General features: G+C 34.8%; 2 protein-coding genes and 1 pseudogene across 2 annotated transcripts; 2 read left to right on the top strand and 1 right to left on the bottom strand.

Moving 5' to 3' along the window:
* Nucleotides 1-866: 866 nt before the first annotated feature.
* Nucleotides 867-3457, top strand: LOC123893995 (uncharacterized protein C24B11.05-like). Its single transcript, XM_045943850.1, has 8 exons — nucleotides 867-1102; nucleotides 1193-1258; nucleotides 1459-1556; nucleotides 1659-1696; nucleotides 1786-1873; nucleotides 2354-2659; nucleotides 2834-2899; nucleotides 3161-3457. Exons 1-8 carry the CDS (start codon nucleotides 1042-1044, stop codon nucleotides 3314-3316), a joined length of 879 nt encoding a protein of 292 aa, XP_045799806.1. The 5' UTR covers nucleotides 867-1041; the 3' UTR covers nucleotides 3317-3457.
* Nucleotides 3458-4550: 1093 nt separating this feature from the next.
* On the top strand, nucleotides 4551-7283 carry LOC123893996. Its single transcript, XM_045943851.1, has 5 exons — nucleotides 4551-4718; nucleotides 4873-4976; nucleotides 6239-6320; nucleotides 6429-6514; nucleotides 6726-7283. Exons 1-5 carry the CDS (start codon nucleotides 4677-4679, stop codon nucleotides 6976-6978), a joined length of 567 nt encoding a protein of 188 aa, XP_045799807.1. The 5' UTR covers nucleotides 4551-4676; the 3' UTR covers nucleotides 6979-7283.
* A 1205-nt stretch (nucleotides 7284-8488) lies between these two features.
* LOC123893997 lies at nucleotides 8489-18431 on the bottom strand (annotated as a pseudogene).
* Between the last annotated feature and the right edge of the window lie 305 nt (nucleotides 18432-18736).

Here is an 18736-nt window from a genome sequence, read left to right as displayed (position 1 = left end):
ATAATGGATATTAGAGAAAAAATTGTTTCTCTTTACAAGAATGAAAGAAAAATTGTCCTTTCTTTCTCTTGAAGAAGACTCTATTTATAGGCAAAACATCCACCTCTTGCTTCTCAGGTAACCGCCTTGCTTGTAGAGGAATTCATGGGTAGTGGCGGTTTCTTTTCCTTCTTCTCCAAGCTTCTTTTCCTTCTTCTCCAAGCCATGGTGGATCATGCTTATCATGTGTTTTTCATGGTTGTTTTCACGCTTCTCCTTTAGATGCTCCTTGAGATATTTTAATTGGACTTGGGTGATATGGGTTTTCTAGATTGGGCCTTAACAAATCACACCCTGATCCATTGCCCAGTACAACTCCATTGGTCTCATAGGATGGCTACGTTCAATTTCATCAATGAACATCTCACAAGCCTAATAACGCAGTTCTTCATTCCATTTTTCTTCTTCAAAACACAACTTATAATTAAAAAAGTTTTACATTTGAATCTCCTAAACGTGTTATTCATTTCATTTTTCTTCTTTTTTATAAAAATAAAAGAAAAAGATTGATGAAGCGAAAATTTGAAGGTGAAATTAGAGAGAAAAAGATCGATGAGATTGAATTCCAACCTCTTTGGTCAGTATTGTCCTTGAAATTGCAATGACTTCATAGTGTGTAACAATGACACCTACACTTTCATTTTAATAGATGATTCACATAATCACATTGCTAATGTCTTCACTAATGAACGTGATAATGGCTTAGTTTGAATTAACTTTAGCTTATTTCTTCTTCCTTCAATAATAAGGGACGTTGGCGCTTAACAGAAAATGACCGACGCAAAGAATAATAAGCAACGTGTCAGTATGGAAGTGGACAACGTGTCACAAGATATTTTTCTCCTGTCTGTAGGTCTAAATCGTCGACACGATCACAGTGCACATTGCCTTTCCTTTCTTTCAACGCCATTATTATTTATTCATTCATTCATTCACACTTCTCTTCAAATCAAATCTCCACACTTTAATCTCTCTGTTATTATTTGCTTCAAACAAGTAATAATGGAAAACGGGGATCATCAGTTTCAGGAATCAAAGGCTAAATATGATTGTCTTTTATTTGGTACTACCACTTCACACCATTCTAAATTACTACTACTGCTACTACTTCATTTCATCCACTAATTAACTAATTGTTTATTAATATTTGCAGATCTTGATGATACACTTTATCCTTTCAGTTCTGGATTATCAGGGCACGTCACCAAAAATATTCAAGGTAATAATCAATTCAATTGATCATGAATCATGATATATGTAACATTGCATGAGCAGGGTTCAAACCTAGGACACACCACTTATTATTTACGTGAATTTTCTAGCCACCAGGATACTCGACAAAAAAAAAAGTTTATGTGTATTGATTTTGTGGAATTTGTTTATTTATTTTTAATGGTTGCATTGCATGGCATTTTGTAGAGTATATGCTTGAAAAGCTTGGGATAGAAGAGGATAAAGTTCCTCAATTGTGTGTTTCTTTATATAAGATTTATGGGACAACGATGGCTGGTCTTAAGGTAACTAAGTATATAAAATACTAATTAATTCAACTTTCATTATATTTTAAGGCTATGGACTGGTGAATGAATCAACATTTTTGTCTGTTTTGTTCTTATCAGGCAATTGGCTATGATTTTGACTATGATGACTTTCATGGGTAAATAAATAAATGACTTTACATATTTGTGATTGGTTCAATTTTATTTTTTATTTAAATAGTTTGAAACTATTTTTGGTGTTGTGCAGCTTTGTTCATGGGAGATTGCCGTATAATTTGCTAAAACCTGACCCTGTTCTTAGGGGAATTTTACGTAGCCTACCCTTTAGAAAAATTGTAAGTTTCTTTATTCCTATATATTGATGGCCAAAGTAGTAACATAGAATATGTTTTTACGGTAGCAACGCGTGACATTAGTACTTCTGAGACTATTTAGGACAGTTTATAGAAACAACTTATGATATGTTTATAAACTCTTTTTGACTAGTACATGTGACATTATCATTACATTAGCGAGACTGTCACGTCCATAAGTTGTTTTCCGTAGCACATGTGACTTTACCACTAATGAGACTGTTTAGGAGAGTTTATGTTGATTGCAGCTTATTTTTATAAATTCTCCATGATAGATTATGGAAACAACTTTTAGCTTACATGAAAATACTTTGACTTCATTTTTTTCTTTTGTTACGGAAATAGCTTATACATGAGCACTTAAGTGGTAAACATTTATGCTATAAGCACTTAATTAAGTTGTTTATCCAAACAAAACCTAATTCATAAATTATAACTGATAGTATTTTGATTTTCCTATAGGTTTTTACAAACTCAGACGAGGCACATGCAAATAGAGTGCTTCACAGACTTGGACTAGAGGATTGTTTCGAAAGAATCATAAGCTTTGAGACACTAAATTCCTCTAAATCCAGTAACATCAATTCATCTCACAATAAAGATGGCAGTGAATATGAACAAAGTTCATCAGGAATATTTGATTTTTATGAGTACATTTGTAGGCCTAATGCTGATATTGTGCTTCCAAAGACCCCAGTTGTTTGTAAACCCTTTGCAGATGCATTTGAAAAGGTTTTCAAGATGACAGATATTGACCCTCAAAGAACAGTAAGATTCTATGCTATGCTTCTCTAAGTAACATTTTGGCCGTCTCCAATCCTAATTTAAGCTTTTTGTTATGGTGATCTTCCAGTTTGTGTCACTAACTATCATTTTTTTGATTATGCGCTATCTCGTAAGACATAAAATTATGTATTTATTTTTTTACTTTGCCTTTTGTAGTTGTTCTTTGATGACAGTATCCGCAATATAAAGACAGGCAAATCTTTAGGCCTTCACACAGTCTTGGTAGGTAGTCCTTGTCCATTGTTTATGAACGGAAACATGCCTAAATGCTCTTTCGTTTGATCTTTGAATATATCATCCGTTAGTTAGTTTGGTCATAAATGTGTATTCTGCCGGTCAATTTGACCTATAAAATTGATACTAATTACTAACAAAAGTGCAACAAAAGACACACTTGGAGATGTTAACTTATGAATATATTGAATCATATGAATATATTGAATGTTGAAAATCATTTAATATCTAAATATTATACTTGTGCAGGTGGGTACTTCCCTTAGAACTACAGGAGTGGATCATGCCTTGGAGAGTATCCATAATATGAAGGAGGCATTTCCAGAACTATGGGAAGCTGTTGATAAGAGTAAAAGTGTCAAGTATTCTAGAAAGGTTGCAATTGAAACATCTGTTATAGCTTAACTTATATACATCAAACTTTTGAATTTGTGGTCCTAATAAATTTTGTCTTGGCATCTGACTTTGACTAATGTAATTGTTATCAGAATACTACTGATACAGTGATGTATTATTTATATAAATAAATGAGCTTTTATTTTGTAAGGTTAGTGTTTTCACATTCACTTATTTTCCATTTCTATCTTGTGAGTTGTGACACTGAAAACAGATAAAAATCAGAAATTATAAATAAGGGAAGGTGTATGTGCAATACTTTATCTTTATCTCTCTGTTATTGCTTCTGCACCCCTTAAGACCTCCTATTATACATTATACAATCCAAATTATGCAGTAGAAAAAAACTATTTACATCTAGTTAGTGCTATAATATCCACTCCTGTTATTGAGTGGAGCCAACAGTAAGCACTTTCCAGACTAACAAGACTACAGGAAGCTGAAAGTTTAGGGCTGCAGAAAATAAATACCACTTAGCTTATTTTCAGAGCATAGAACAGACACAACATTGTGGCCGCAAAATCATTGCGGATCACAAATTCGAAAAGAGGCTATGTGCTAGCCTATCGAATGACGCAGTGGGATCTCGCGCCAATGTCACAAACAGCTCAAGGGCGCGAGAAGCAAGGGAGATGAGATATATTCATAACAAATCAAGGGGTGTGCGAGAAATATGAAGGGCACGAAAAGAAATTTTCAACTAAGAGGTTGTTTGTTACTACTTATTATAGGAAAAAAATCATTTTTTTTCAATAAAAAATAACCACTTTAAAAAATATTGCTGTTTGTTTCACATTTTTAAAAATATCATAATCTAAAAATTAGAAAATGACTTTAAATGAGAAGTTGATAAGAGTAACTTCTAAAAAATAATAGATTGTTTAGAAGAGAGAGAAAATAAATACTAGGTGGAGGTTATTTTGTAATTAAAAAAAATCACTTTTACAAACAAAAGATTTGGCTTAAAAAAAAAACTAAAGATTTTTGTCAAAAAAGAAAAAAAAAACTAATATTATGACAAAAGAAAACAAACTAATCTTTTTTTTTTATCTCATAAAAACTAATCTTTATCACATGTCTTAAAAAGAAAAACTAATCTTTATCTTATAAAAAAAAAAACTTTAAATTATTAAATATCATAATTACTATTTTTTTTTTTAATATATAACAAACTTACCCTAAGTTGTTAAACTGGGCCGGCACAATTATACATATATAGGGACATCTTAGTAATTTCGTGGGACAAAACAAAACAACATAAAAAGTAAAATTTTGTTCACACAATTCAGATTTGGCGGAGCTAGGTTAAGGTTGCTTTGTCGCTGTGTTTTAGAGGAAGAAGAAGCGAGAGCTTTCAAAGAAACCTACAATGGCAAAGCGCGAACTTTCAAGCGTATTGAAGAACTTGAAGGTAACAATGAACCAACCACAACCATTATTATTATTATTGAATTTTTTTTTTGAGGAATTTTCTCACTATTGTTTGATTCAAGATTGAAATTTCATATCCATGTACTAATTAATGATGTTTGTTCTTTGTTTTGTTTTGTTTTGAAATTGGATAGTTCATGCAAAGAGCAGCTGCAAGAGAGGAGAAACCTGAGAAAGTAGAAGAAGAGGTTAAACATGATGCAAGTTTTGGTTCAACCCCAACTGTTTCTAGAAAATGGTATTTTTATTCATTAAATTCAAATAATGTGTGCTGTTTTTAATTTTTACTGCATATGGGTCATCAATTTTCTATTCAATTTTGTTTTTTTTATTACTGATGTACATATTGGAATTGAAATTCATGGTTTTCTGAGGATTTTAAATTTGTTCTCTTTAACTTGTCATATCTTAGTGTTGTCAAATAGCAGTTTTAGCGGCGCGGTTTAGTACAAATTGGATTTGTTGTCCTCTTGAAATTATCTTAGTGTTGTCAAATAGCAGTTTTAGCGGCGCGGTTTAGTACAAATTGGATTTGTTGTCCTCTTGAAATTGTCACATGAAATTTTTATTTACCTTAGTGTTGTCAAATAGCGGCTATTGCGGGCGCTATTTAGTACAAATTTGATTTGTTTCCAAATAGCGGCCAGCGTAACTGGATTTGAAAAATTGTTATTGTTCGGTGATATGTTATTGTTAGACAGCGGCTATAGCAATTTTATAGTATTGTAGGTAGCATAGCAAAGTTTGAATCAGCCTAGCGGTTTGGCTGTGGGGATATTTTATGTGGAATTCCGGGTTCAAACCCGGGTCACAACATTTCCTCTCCCCATGGTGATTTGAGTATATGTTGGCCACTAGGCTGGCCAATGGCAAAATTTTAAGAAAAAAGTTTGAACCAATTGCTATTTTCCCAATCTATGATTTACAACACTGAATTATTTCCCTCTCTGTAATCAAATTCTGTCAATTGAAACTTTAGGATTTATTTCTCATGCGAAAACTTATCTCCCAATATCCATTTACGGAATGTTTTTGGTTTTCTAACGATAATAATTCAGGGTTTTTAGTAGAATAATTAATGTTTTTAAAAGTTGACATTCCATATTGCAATTATTTGTATCCGGTATTGCTTATAGGCTAGCTCTTCAAAGTTTGGAGTTTGAATTTTTTGCTATATTTTGTTTGTAATGTTATTTTTATGCTACATGTTTCTCTTGATTGCTGCTAAATGAATGAGCAAGGCTTTGTTTCTTAGTTGTAATATGGCTTGCAGGAATCATTTGTGGAATGCGGGCATCTGATGTTACTTAACAATCATATAGCCCTAAAAATTTGACAAATCTTTGACATTTTATAAAATTGAAAAAGTTGAATAAATTATGAAACAATTTGATAGCTCTGATATACAACTGTATCTTTTGTACAATTGCTTTCTTCATCTTTTGGTTTGTTTTATACCTCATTCATTTTTAATTTGCCTGGCTTTTTACAAATATGTAGTGTGGTCATAGTGGAAGGTGATCCTCGTCCTGGAGCATTTAAAGGTCGAATGTCATTTCAAAGTTTTAATCCAACTGTTGATGTGAGTTTGAAGATCATAAATTTAAAAGCCTTTTCTCTATACTCCTAGTTAATCTATATCTTCTTTGTTCATATTCTAAATTCTAATGTCGTAGCGTTGCCTTTGTAGAAATTAAATGAGGAAGAAGTAAGACTTAATCAGCCTGTAGCCAAAACTACCATTTCTAGTAATCAAAATGCTAATGTGTCTGTTAGGTGGGTTTCTTTGTCTAAACTCTAAACTTTCATGTAGATATCTCATTTTATATATTCTTTTCCCCACAATAAGGGTCAGAAGATTCTCCGTTTATTGTTTTAGTTCATAATATACTTCATGGTTTCATCTTTTATTAACATTAACAGATTATGGAGAATATTCTCTCTTACTGTGACGAGTATAAATTTATTTTTGTTTGTGATGTTTCAGAGAAAATACCTCTTCAGCTGAAGGTACAGATAGTGCTAACAAGAACAAAAAGAGTAATGAGGTTAATGGAAATGGTAAAAGGATACAGAGTGAAGGTAATGAAGCACAATATCCTAACAAATCACCCAAGAATGATCAGGGGAACAAACACTCATCGCCGAGCAGTAGTTTGGGCTCTTTCAAAAAACCGCCGTCTGGAGATAAGCTAAACTGGAATGTTCTTAGATCATCTAGCGTCAAGCAAAATAGATGAGTTTGTTGATTAATGTATTTCATAGAAATTAAGCTAGGTTTGGTTTTGTTTCAAGCCCTGAGTTTTTATGTTTGTATTTGTGGTTCTATTAGGCTGTTTTCTGTGAGATTTGACTTCTCTAAAGTGAGTAATGTAATTTAAAAGGTAAAGTGTAAGGTTTGAAGCATTGATTTCAAATGAGATTTTGAAAAATACTTATAGATGTATGACAAACTATGGAGATGTATAATCTCATTCGATAACTTTTCAATCGATAATTGTAATGTTACATTATCATTTAAAATAACATTATTCATGTTAGAGAAGTCAAATCTGTTTATTGGTTATAATCACATCCACAGATTTGTAAGATTTAGGGTTTACCAAATTTAGTTACAATACTTTTTATATGGCCAAAAGCCTTGTCAGTGTGTTTATTTTAGTATCATTATGTTATATTTAAAGATATTGTTTGGCTTATTATAAAAAAAAAATAAAAATAAAGATTGTTTGGCTTTATAGAAATTTGATTTTAGCTACCATGATATTTAAAATCCTTGTGGTTAAAAGTAAAATATAATCCATTTTCGGGAAAACTGCATTTTTGAATCAAAACTCAGCATCCTGGTATCATCTTCTAAGCTAATTCTAAATTTGTGACATAGCTCACAGATTTTTGAGATTATTGAGCAAATTAAAATCCTACAAGGTTGTTCAAGAAGTTGGAAATAAAGTCGCTACGCCCTTCACAAATATTTGAGGGTACAGTAGTACTTCACAAAAATTTGAATAGTACATTTGTATTCCAGCTAAATGATACTTGAAAGTTTGGATTAAGTGCAGTCAAAAGTCACTGTAATTGGTGGATAATGGTTGTTAGATTAAGATTAGATGGTCTATATGTCTAATTTTATCAAATCACCGTCGTCTTTCGTTTGCAGTGACATCATGGTGTTTTGACTGCTCCAAATCTAATAGTTGAGATACGTCTTAAACTTGTAGACAAATATATATGAGGCAGAAGGAAGTAACGATGCATTTAAGCATTATATCTCGCTGTTACTAAACTTGCTGTATTTGAATTTTATTGAAGGCCTTTTGAGATGGTTCCTGCCACTGATATATGTTAACTTGAAAACATCTAATCATAATTTACAAACAAGGAGAAAGAGGGCAATACAGTTTTATAGTGCAGAATTGAGGTCCAAACCAAACTATAAGTGCTGACTTGTTTCTGCAGAGCAAAACATGGTACCTCAATGAAGGTATGCTTATCTATCCAGTAACTTTTAAGAAGAATACTGTCTGTTACTTATAGCCAGATTGCTGTTTTTCTTCTTTGATGCATTACTGTCATTCCCTAGTTTTTGTTTTCTTCAGGTGTTCTTTTCCTTTAAATATTACTTTTGTCTTTTCTGATGATTAGTACCAAATTTGTGTTTCATAAAGAAAAAGATCGTCATGTTTTTCCTTCTAAGGAGTGAGTTGAACATCAATATCTGAATTAAAATCTCAAAAGGAGAAAGAGAAATAAAAAAAGGAGAAGTTCATTGAATTTTTTTTCAACAGGCCTAATAGTGAATAACATATGATACTACAAGATACCTAGGAAACAAAATCACTGTGTGCGATTGTAATTTTGGCAAAAGCTACACTTTGGAGCTTGAACAAAATCATGGTGTCATTGTGATTTCAAACATGTACTTAAGTAGGAACCCAAGCAGACAAAGCATTCAAAACACGTCCCTTCCATCCAAGCAAAACCCACTTACCATCTTCATCAACTGCAAAATCTTTATGATATTCTCTCTTCACCATTACTTTGGTTTCATTCACCAAGTCAGAATCAAACCTGATTTGTTTGAATCCGGCTCTCCTGTTCCTGAGCTGCCACTGCTTGTAGGTCTCGGGCCTTTCAACTCTCTCTGCACCCTCACAAGCTATAACATTTATGGCATCCCTTCCAAACAACTCTCTCTCAAGCATTAGCCTCTGTGTGTCTTCGCGAGGCACATTAGCCTCAAACATATCAAACAATGATGAGAAGTGGTATAGTGCTTCCCTAAACCGAGTCAGAAAAAACGGTGCACTATAACTTCCATTGACAACACCATGGAAGAAGATTTTTGGATTAATCTTCCTGATCAGCTTCAACAAAGCTTCTCTGGGACAATTCGCTGCTACAGTTTCATCAGGCAGGTTCTTCAGTCTGTATAAACAGCTAACAACTGTTATTTCATTCCTGTCTATCTTTAGATCCTCGAGCCGGATAGTATCCCATTTCTGTGCAATGCAGCTGTATTCAAATGGTACACTGAACTTCTTGCAGTAGTTTTCTAAACGTCGTCCGGTTTCCTCCACCCTCTCTGCAGGCCTAAATCCTGCCTGAGGAAGATCAATTCCCGTAATTCGAAGCTTTGGAGGACCACCGGGTCTTGTTGAAAGTTTTTTGATGAGGCAAGGCCATTGGAAACCATAGCAAATTCCGAAATCGATAATATGAATGCTGCCTTCGTTCTCCACTAGTCTGAAAATCGTTTTGGTTAACAACATATTCGTCAATCTCTGCAAAGGAGACGAGGTAATGAATAGTTTGTAAGCTTTCAACATATCTCCAGCTGTAGCCACATCAAGTGGCTTATACGATGGCGTCTCGGCAGCCAATCTTATCTCAAGACCATTGGCAAAGTAATGAGCTAAACGCTGGAGTCCATCGCCGAAAGGCGAAGAATGTTGCCTAATCTGCTTGAGTAGCTCATTTGTATTCCTTTGATCGTAGCTCGCCACGGCCTGCGCACATTGAGTTAGCATAGTCCACAAATCTACAGCTGGGGCATTGTTAGTAGTAGATACTTTCTTCGAACGCGAACCCGTTCCCTTTGCCTTCCCCCCTGAATTGAGATTATTTGATGCTTGTTGGTTTTGTGTCCTTCCTGCCTGACAAAGTAGTACCTCATCTAAGATCTCTGGTGGCTCTAATTCATCCGAGAAGATAGCTGGAAGCTTGCGACCTCTTCCCTCTAGTTCATTACAAGTATCATCAACATTCTTCTTATGACTTCTCTTTTCTCTTGGTACTACTGAAGCTGAATACTCTTCCACCATCCCTGGCTGAATGGCATTCCAACTTCCATTGTTAATATCGTTAGCAGATTCTGTCACTACATGGGTGTGTAGTGGTAAGGAAGAAGAATCGAATTCGCCAACATGGTTGACCCAATCAGACTCATATGAGTTATCAGTGGAGCAGCTGGTGCTATTGCTCTCAAAACTAGCAGTGCCGCGACTGAAATTTCCATCTGTGTCGGTGGTATCTTCACATGATGAATTAGGATAGTTGTGACCAAGAGCATCATAGAATGATTTTTCAGCAGCTTGGAGTCTTAAACATTCCTGCAACATGCAAGGTTTAAGCTCCAAGTCGTCTTCTTCATCCATGAGGATGTCACTTATGTATCCGAGGATGTAATTGGAATATCTGCTCCCTTTTGTGGATTCTCCATCTGAGCTTGTGACAGAAGAAGGTGATGATGATGAATCTTCCGACTCAAATCCATTTGTTACCGGGTTTACTGTGTCAGGAACACAGAAATCTTGCAGAAAGGAATTTGGAGAAAGCATATTGAAACAAAGGCTAATACCAAAATTGAACCAAAAAAATCAGACTTTTATACTAGATGTTTTGAATGTTGTTTTGTTCCTGAGAAGCCAAAAATATATCACTAGGAAACTTTTGATGAATCAATGAAACCAAAGACAGAACAAGAACAGAAACAGGAAAAGATAGAATTGTTGATATATCTAAGGATAGCAAGAAAACAAGATTCAGAAACTAAATAGCTTCTCCTATTTTGGATAATAATAACATATCTAGAATAGAATGAAGAAGAATGATGAATTAGACTAAAAATATTAGAGGCTAATGAGGGGACAAACTTAGGAAAAGTTGATATCTAGCAACTGAAGAGTAAATGGCATTGTTGTATGATTTGGTCATATATCATTGTTATATAGAATTCATAAATGATTATTTCTTTGTATAAAGGAAGTTGCTAGGAAGGAGTCTCATAGCCGCCAATCCTCTTTTTGTATTATTTTATTTTAATTATTTGGATCATGCTATCCAGTGTTCTGGAGCCGGGGCACTAGTTAAGGAAACAAAAAAGGTAAATTTTGCATTGAAAATAACATTTTTCATATTTTAAAAATATTGGCTACGCAAATTCTAAGATTACTTTATTATATTTGGTTTCCTTAACTAGTATACCACATTTTCCTAATTAATAATTTTTATGATATGGTGATAATAATACAGATAAGTGATCTGTGATCTAGTCTTTGATTTTTCTATGTAAATAAAATATAAAATATATACACAAATATATAAGGTAAGATGTGAAGTAGTCAAACATGTACACGTGTCAACTGCAGGTGAACCCTTGTTCCCCAAGTCACTTTTTACAACCTACTACTATTACTAAATTATATATCATGTGGAGTACTACTAACTTCAATTTTGAATTCAATGTGAATGCACTTGAATGTGATTGATGTTTTCTTTGGTCAAATGATGGTGTAGTAAGACTTTTGTCATGTAATCTACAATTCTACATACATCTTGTTACCACTTGACACTAACAACGAACCATATCATAGAACATAAAAAGAAATTTCAATGGAAACATTTTTTTTTAAAAATTAGTTTGTGTTGGTTGACAATCCTTTTCAAATTTCAACTAACCATGTCAGTTTTATGGTTTATTTTCTTTAAACCATCGGATTCAAGCTAGGTGATTAAAATGGAGGAGGGTCTCAGAAGTTTTATGTGATATGAAAGTACCACTGAAGTTAAAGGGAAAATTTTATCGGACTGCGGTAAGATCGGCGATGTTGTACGGAACAAAGTGATGGGCTGTAAAGAACCAACACGGAAATAAACTAAGTGTAGCAGAGATGAGGATGCTGCGTTGGATGTGTGGTGAGACTAGACGGGATATAATAGAAATGACAACATTAGAGATAGAGAGTTGGGGTAGATAGTAGAAAAGATGGCGAAAACTAAGAGTTTAGGTGGTTTGGCCATGTAGAGAGAAAACCTGTAAGTTTTGTATTAAGGAGAGTCAAATTACTAGAAATAGAGGAAGACCTAGGAAAAGCATAGGAGAAACTATTAAGAAAGATATAGAAATTCTTGCATTTTTTTCAACAGGTCTAAGTGAATTACATATGATACTACTACAAGACACCTTTTGGACACTTTCTTAAGCAGGAACCCACGCAGATAAAGCATACAAAATACGGCCTTTCCATCCTTGCAAAATCCACTTACTATCCTCATCAACTACAAAATCTTTATGGTATTCCTTCTTCACCATTTTTTTGGTTTCATTCACTAACTCAGAATCCAACCTGATTTGCTTAAACCCAGCTCTTCTGTTCCTGATCTGCCATTGCTTGTAGGTCTCAGGCCTTTCAACTCTCTCTGCACCCTCACAAGCTATAACATTTATGGCATCCCTACCAAACAATCCACTCTCAAGCATCAACCTCTGTGAATCTTCGCGAAGCACATTAGCCTCAAACATATCAAACAATGATGAGAAGTGGTATAGTGCTTCCCTAAACCGAGTCAGGAAAAACGGTGCACTATAACTTCCATTGATAACACCGTGGAAGAAAACTTTTGGATTAATCTTCCTGATCAGCTTCAACAAAGCTTCTCTTGTACAATTGACTGCAACCGTTTCATCAGGCAGGTTCTTCAGTCTGTATAAACAGCTAACAAGAGTTGTTTCATTCCTGTCTATCTTCAGATCCTCGAGCCGGATAGTTTCCCATTTCTGTGCAATGAAGTTGTATTCAAATGGTACATTGAACTTCTTGCAGAAGTTTCCTAAACGCCGTCCAGTTTCCTCCACCCTCTCTGCAGGCCTAAATCCTGCCTGAGGAAGATCAATTCCCGTAATTCGAAGCTTTGCAGGACCACCGGGTCTTAATGAAAGTCTTTTGATGAGGCAAGGCCATTGGAAACCATAGCAAATTCCAAAATCGATAATATGAACGCTGCTCTCGTTCTTCACTATTTTGATAATCGTATTGGTTAACAACATATTCGTCATTCTCTGCAAAGGAGATGAGGTAATGAATAGTTTGTAAGCTTTCAACATATCTCCAGCTGTTGCCACATGAAGCGGCATATACGATGGTGTCTCGGCAGCCAATCTTATCTCAAGACCGTTAGCAAAGTAATGAGCTAAGCGCTGCAGTCCATCACCATAAGCCGAAGAATGTTGCCTAATCTGCTTGAGTAGCTCATTTGTATTCCTTTGATCGTAGCTCGCCACGGTCTGCGCACATTGAGTTAGCATGGTCCCCAAATCCACAGCTCTGGCATTGTTATTAGATACTTTCTTTGACCAAAAACTCGTTCCCTTTTCCTTCCCTCCTGAATTGAGATTTTCCGATGGTTGTTGGTTTTGAGACCTTCCTAACTGATAAAGCAGTACCTCATCTAAAATCTCTGGTGGCTCTAATTCATATGAGAAGATAGCTGAAATCTCGCTACCTCTTCCCTCTTGTTCATCACAAGATTCATCATCATTTATCTTATGACTTCTCTTTTCTCTTGGTGCTAATGAAGCTGAAAACTCTTTAACCATCACTGGTTGAATGTCATTCCAACTCCAAGTTCCCTTCTGAAAATGGCTAGCAGATTGTTGCTCAATTACCACTGGATCAGGTTCTGTTAAATTTGAGTAGTTTTGTTCTACTAAAGCGGTGTGTAGTTGTAAGGAAGGAGAGTCATATTCTCCAACAAGGTTGATCCAATCCGACTCATAGGAGTTATCAGTGGTGCAGCTGCTGCTTTTGCTCTCAAAACTAGCGACGTGACCGAAATTTCCATCTGGATCAGTGGAATCATCACAATCACATGATGAATTAGGATAGTTTTGACCAAGAACATCATAGAATGATTTTTCAGCAGCTTGGAGTCTTAAACATTCCTGCAACATGCAAGGTTTGTTCTCTAATTCATATTCTTCATCCATGAGTATGTCACTTATGTATCCGAGGATGCTGTTGGAATATCTTGTATGTTCATAATCTCCATATGAGCATGTGACAGAAGAAGGTGATGAAGATGAATCTTCCAACTCAAATCCATTTGTTACTGGGTTTACTGTGTTAGGAACACTGAAATCTTGCAGAAAGGTGTTTGTAGAAAGCATGGCTAATACCAAAATTGAGCAAAGAAAAATTCAGACAATTATAAAAGATTGTTTTGTTCCTGAGAAACCAAGAATTTATGACTAGAATTTTTTTTATGAATCAATGAAACCAAAGACAGAACAAGAACAGAAACAGGAAAAGCTAGAATTGTTGATATATTTGAGGAAGACAGAATAAGAACAAAGAAAACAAGAATGAGAAAACTAAAAAATTGTTCCTATTTTGGATGATACTAATAGCATTTCTTGGAAAAGTTGCTATCTATCTACCAAGTGAAGAGTAAATGGCATTGTTGTATGATAATAATAATATAATATCATTGATATATGTGTTCATACCTTTGTTATATAGAATTCATAAATGATTCTTTCTTTGTACTAAGGAAACTTATAGCCGCCAACTCCTCCTTTTGTATTATTCTATGTATTATTATTTTATGATATAGGGTGTGTTTGGTAATTCCAATAAGCTAGCTTATAGCTTATTGGAATAGCTTATAAGCTTGTTTGATTTGGACGTGTTTGGTAACTAGCTTATATAATTAGCTTATAGCGTTTTTTGAGATGCTATTTCAAGTAGCGTATGAGCTTATAGCTTATAGTTTTTTACATTTTATTCCATATTTACCCTTATTATTTTCATTTATTATTTTTTAAAAATTATAATAACTACCCACTAACTATATACTTTTATGTCATTTTGTATTTACAACAGCTAAATTTGCCAAACACTTTAATTTTATTCTACTAGCTTTTCAGCTATAAGCTAGCTTATAGCTTAATTTTACCAAATAGAGCCATAGTAATAATAATGCACGATCGAGTATGTGCTAAGTATAGTATATGACTATTGCTGTTACTGTCACACACACACAAGAGAAGAGAGAGATACGTGATATGTGATCTAGTTTTTTATTTTTCTGTTCTATATAAGATAAGATATTAAATGGTCAAATGCAGGTGAACCCTTGTTCCCCAAGTCACTTTTTGCAACCTACTAGTATTACTAAATTATATATCATGTGGAGTACTACTAACTACAATTTTAAATTCAATGTGAATGCCACTTGAATGTGATTGATGTTTTCTTTGGTCCCATGATGGTGTAGTAAGACTTTTGTTATGTAATCTACAATTCTACATACATCTTGTTAACACTTGACAGTAACAACGAACCATATCATAGAACATAAAAAGAAATTTCAGTTGGAAACTTTTTTTAATTCAAAATTAGTTTGTGTTGGTTGACAATCTTCTTTAAGAGGAGGGTCTCTGAAGTTTTATGTAATATGAAAGTACCCCTTAAATTAAAGGGAAAATTTTATCGGACTACGGTAAAACCGGCAATGTTGTACGGAACCAACACAGAAATAAACTAAGTGTAGCAGAGATGAGGATGTTGCGTTGGATGTGTGGTGAGACTAGACGGGATATAATAGAAATGACAACATTAGAGATAGAGAGTTGGGGTAGCATCTATAGTAGAAAATATGGTGAAATCTAAGAGCTTAAGTGGTTTGGCCATGTAGATAGAAAACCTGTAAGTTCTGTATTAAGGAGAGTAGATCAGATGGAGGAGAGTCAAATTACTAGGAAGACCTAGGAAAAACATAGGAGAAACTATTAAGAAAGATCTAGAAATTAGCGAGTTGGAATAGTAATATGACGTCGTTTAATCCATGTAGCTGACTCCACGTAGTGGGATAATGCATGGTTGTTGTTGTTGTTGTTGATGAATTACTGCCATTTCCTAGTTTTTGTTTTCATTCAGGTGTTCTTCCTTTAAGTAATATTTTTGTCTTTTCTGATTATTAGTACTAAATTTGTGTTTCATAAAGAAAAAGATTATCATGTTTTTCCACCTAGGAAGTAAATTGAACATCAATATTGAAATAAAAATTCAAATGGAGAAAGAGAAATAGAAAAAATAGAAAAGGAAAAATTCATTGCATTTTTTTCAACAGGTCTAAGTTAATTACATATGATACTACTACAAGACACCTTTTGGACATTTTCTTAAGCAGGAACCCAAGCAGAAAAAGCATTCAAAATACGGCCTTTCCATCCTTGCAAAATCCACTTACCATCCTCATCAACTACAAAATCTTTATGGTATTCCTTCTTAACCATTGTTTTGGTTTGATTCACTAACTCAGAATCCAACCTGATTTGCTTGAACCCAGCTCTTCTGTTCCTGATCTGCCATTGCTTGTAGGTCTCAGGCCTTTCAACTCTCTCTGCACCCTCACAAGCTATAACATTTATGGCATCCCTAGCAAACAAACTACTCTCAAGCATCAACCTCTGTGGATCTTCGCGAGGAACATTAGCCTCAAACATATCAAACAATGATGAGAAGTGGTATAGTGCTTCCCTAAACCGAGTCAGGAAAAACGGTGCACTATAACTTCCATTGACAACTCCGTGGAAGAAGATTTTTGGATTAATCTTCTTGATCAGCTTCAACAAAGCTTCTCTTGGACAATTGACTGCAACCGTTTCATCAGGCAGGTTCTTCAGTCTGTATAAACAGCTAACAAGAGTTATTTCATTCCTGTCTATCTTCAGATCCTCGAGCCGGATAGTTTCCCATTTCTGTGCAATGAAGTTGTATTCAAATGGTACATTGAACTTCTTGCAGTAGTTTCCTAAACGCCGTCCGGTTTCCTCCACCCTCTCTGCAGGCCTAAATCCTGCCTGAGGAAGATCAATTCCCGTAATTCGAAGCTTTGGAGGACCGCCAGGTCTTAATGAAAGTCTTTTGATGAGGCAAGGCCATTGGAAACCATAGCAAATTCCAAAATCGATAATATGAACGCTGCTCTCGTACTTCACTACTCTGATAATCGTATTGGTTAACAAGTTATTTGTCATTCTCTGCAAAGGAGATGAGGTAATGAATAGTTTGTACGCTTTCAACATATCTCCAGCAGTAGCCACACAAAAAGGCATATACGACGGTGTCTCGGCAGCCAATCTTATCTCAAGACCATCAGCAAAGTAATGAGCTAAGCGCTGCAGTCCATCACCATAAGCCGAAGAATGTTGCCTAATCTGCTTGAGCAGCTCATTTGTATTCCTTTGATCATAGCTCGCCACAGCCTGCGCACATTGAGTTAGCATGGTCCACAAATCCACAGCTGTGGCATTGTTATTAGATACTTTCTTTTGCCGCGAACGTGTTGCCTTTGACTTTCCTCCTGAATCGAGATTCTGCAATGGTTGTTGGTTTTGAGACCCTCCTGACTGATAAAGCAGTACCTCATCTAAAATCTCTGGTGGCTCTATTTCGTCAGAGAAGATAGCTGAAATCTTGCTACCTCTTCCCTCTGGTTCATTACAAGATTCATCATCATTTATCTTATAACCTCTCTTTTCTCTTGGTGCTAATGAAGCTGAAAACTCTTCAACCATCACTGGCTGAATGTCATTCCAACTCCAAGTTCCATTCTGAAAATGGCTAGCAGATTGTTGCTCAATTACCACTGGATCAGGTTCTGTCAAATCGGAGTAGTTTTGTTCTATCAAAGGGGTTTGTAGTTGTAAGGAAGAAGGGTTATATTCTCCAACAAGGTTGATCCAATCAGACTCATATGAGGTATCAGTGGTGCAGCTGCTGCTTTTGCTCTCAAAACTAGCGACGCGACCGAAATTTCCATCTGGATCAGTGGAATCATCACATGATGAATGGGGATAGTTTTGACCAAGAACATCATAGAATGATTTTTCAGCAGCTTGGAGTCTTAAACATTCCTGCAACATGCAAGGTTTGTTCTCTAATTCATATTCTTCATCCATGAGTATGTCACTTATGTAACCAAGGATGCTGTTGGAATATCTTGTATGTTCATAATCTCCATATGAGCATGTGACAGAAGAAGGTGATGAAGATGAATCTTCCAACTCCAATCCATTTGTTACTGTGTTTACTGTGTTAGGAACACTGAAATCTTGCAGAAAGGTGTTTGTGGAAAGCATATTGAAACAAGGCTAATACCAAAATTGAGCAAAAAAAATCAGACTATTATAGAAGATTGTTTTGTTCCTGAGAAACCAAGAATTTATGACTAGAATTGTTTTGATGAATCAATGAAACCAAAGACTGAACAAGAACAGAAACAGGAAAAGATAGAATTGTTGATATATTTGAGGAAGACAAAATAAGAACAAATAAAACAAAGATTGAGAAAACTAAAATGTTGCTCTTATTTTGGATGATAAGGAAAAGTTGCTATCTATCTAAATGGCATTGTTGTATGATATGTGTTCATACCTTTGTTATATAGAATTCATAAAATGATTTTTTCTTTTTACTAAGGAAACTGCTAGGAAGGAGTATTATTATAGCCGACACCCCCTCCTTTTGTATTATTCTATGTATTATTATTTTATTTTATTTTATGATATGATATAGTAATAATAATGCACGATCGAGTATGTGCTAAGTATCACACACACATAAGAGAGAGATAAGTGATATGTGATCTAGTCTTTGATTTTTCTGTTCTATATAAATATTATATACTCTATAAGATAAGATATTTTTTGGA

Source organism: Trifolium pratense, linkage group LG7 (genome assembly GCF_020283565.1).
Source record: "Trifolium pratense cultivar HEN17-A07 linkage group LG7, ARS_RC_1.1, whole genome shotgun sequence".
Classification (NCBI taxonomy): domain Eukaryota; kingdom Viridiplantae; phylum Streptophyta; class Magnoliopsida; order Fabales; family Fabaceae; genus Trifolium; species Trifolium pratense.
The sequence above is the reverse complement of the archived record's forward strand: the minus strand, read 5'-3'. Positions and strand labels throughout refer to the sequence as shown.

What these genes read in the sequence shown, in the direction of transcription:
- LOC123893995 (XM_045943850.1), top strand. Translation starts at nt 1,042, where the DNA reads ATGGAAAACGGGGATCATCAGTTTCAGGAATCAAAGGCTAAATATGAT. An exon ending in GCCTACCCTTTAGAAAAATT is followed by an intron (nt 1,874 to 2,353) that starts GTAAGTTTCTTT and finishes ATTTTCCTATAG; the next exon opens with GTTTTTACAAACTCAGACGA. An exon ending in ATATTGACCCTCAAAGAACA is followed by an intron (nt 2,660 to 2,833) that starts GTAAGATTCTAT and finishes TGCCTTTTGTAG; the next exon opens with TTGTTCTTTGATGACAGTAT.
- LOC123893996 (XM_045943851.1), top strand. Translation starts at nt 4,677, where the DNA reads ATGGCAAAGCGCGAACTTTCAAGCGTATTGAAGAACTTGAAG. An exon ending in GTTTTAATCCAACTGTTGAT is followed by an intron (nt 6,321 to 6,428) that starts GTGAGTTTGAAG and finishes TTGCCTTTGTAG; the next exon opens with AAATTAAATGAGGAAGAAGT. An exon ending in AATGCTAATGTGTCTGTTAG is followed by an intron (nt 6,515 to 6,725) that starts GTGGGTTTCTTT and finishes GTGATGTTTCAG; the next exon opens with AGAAAATACCTCTTCAGCTG.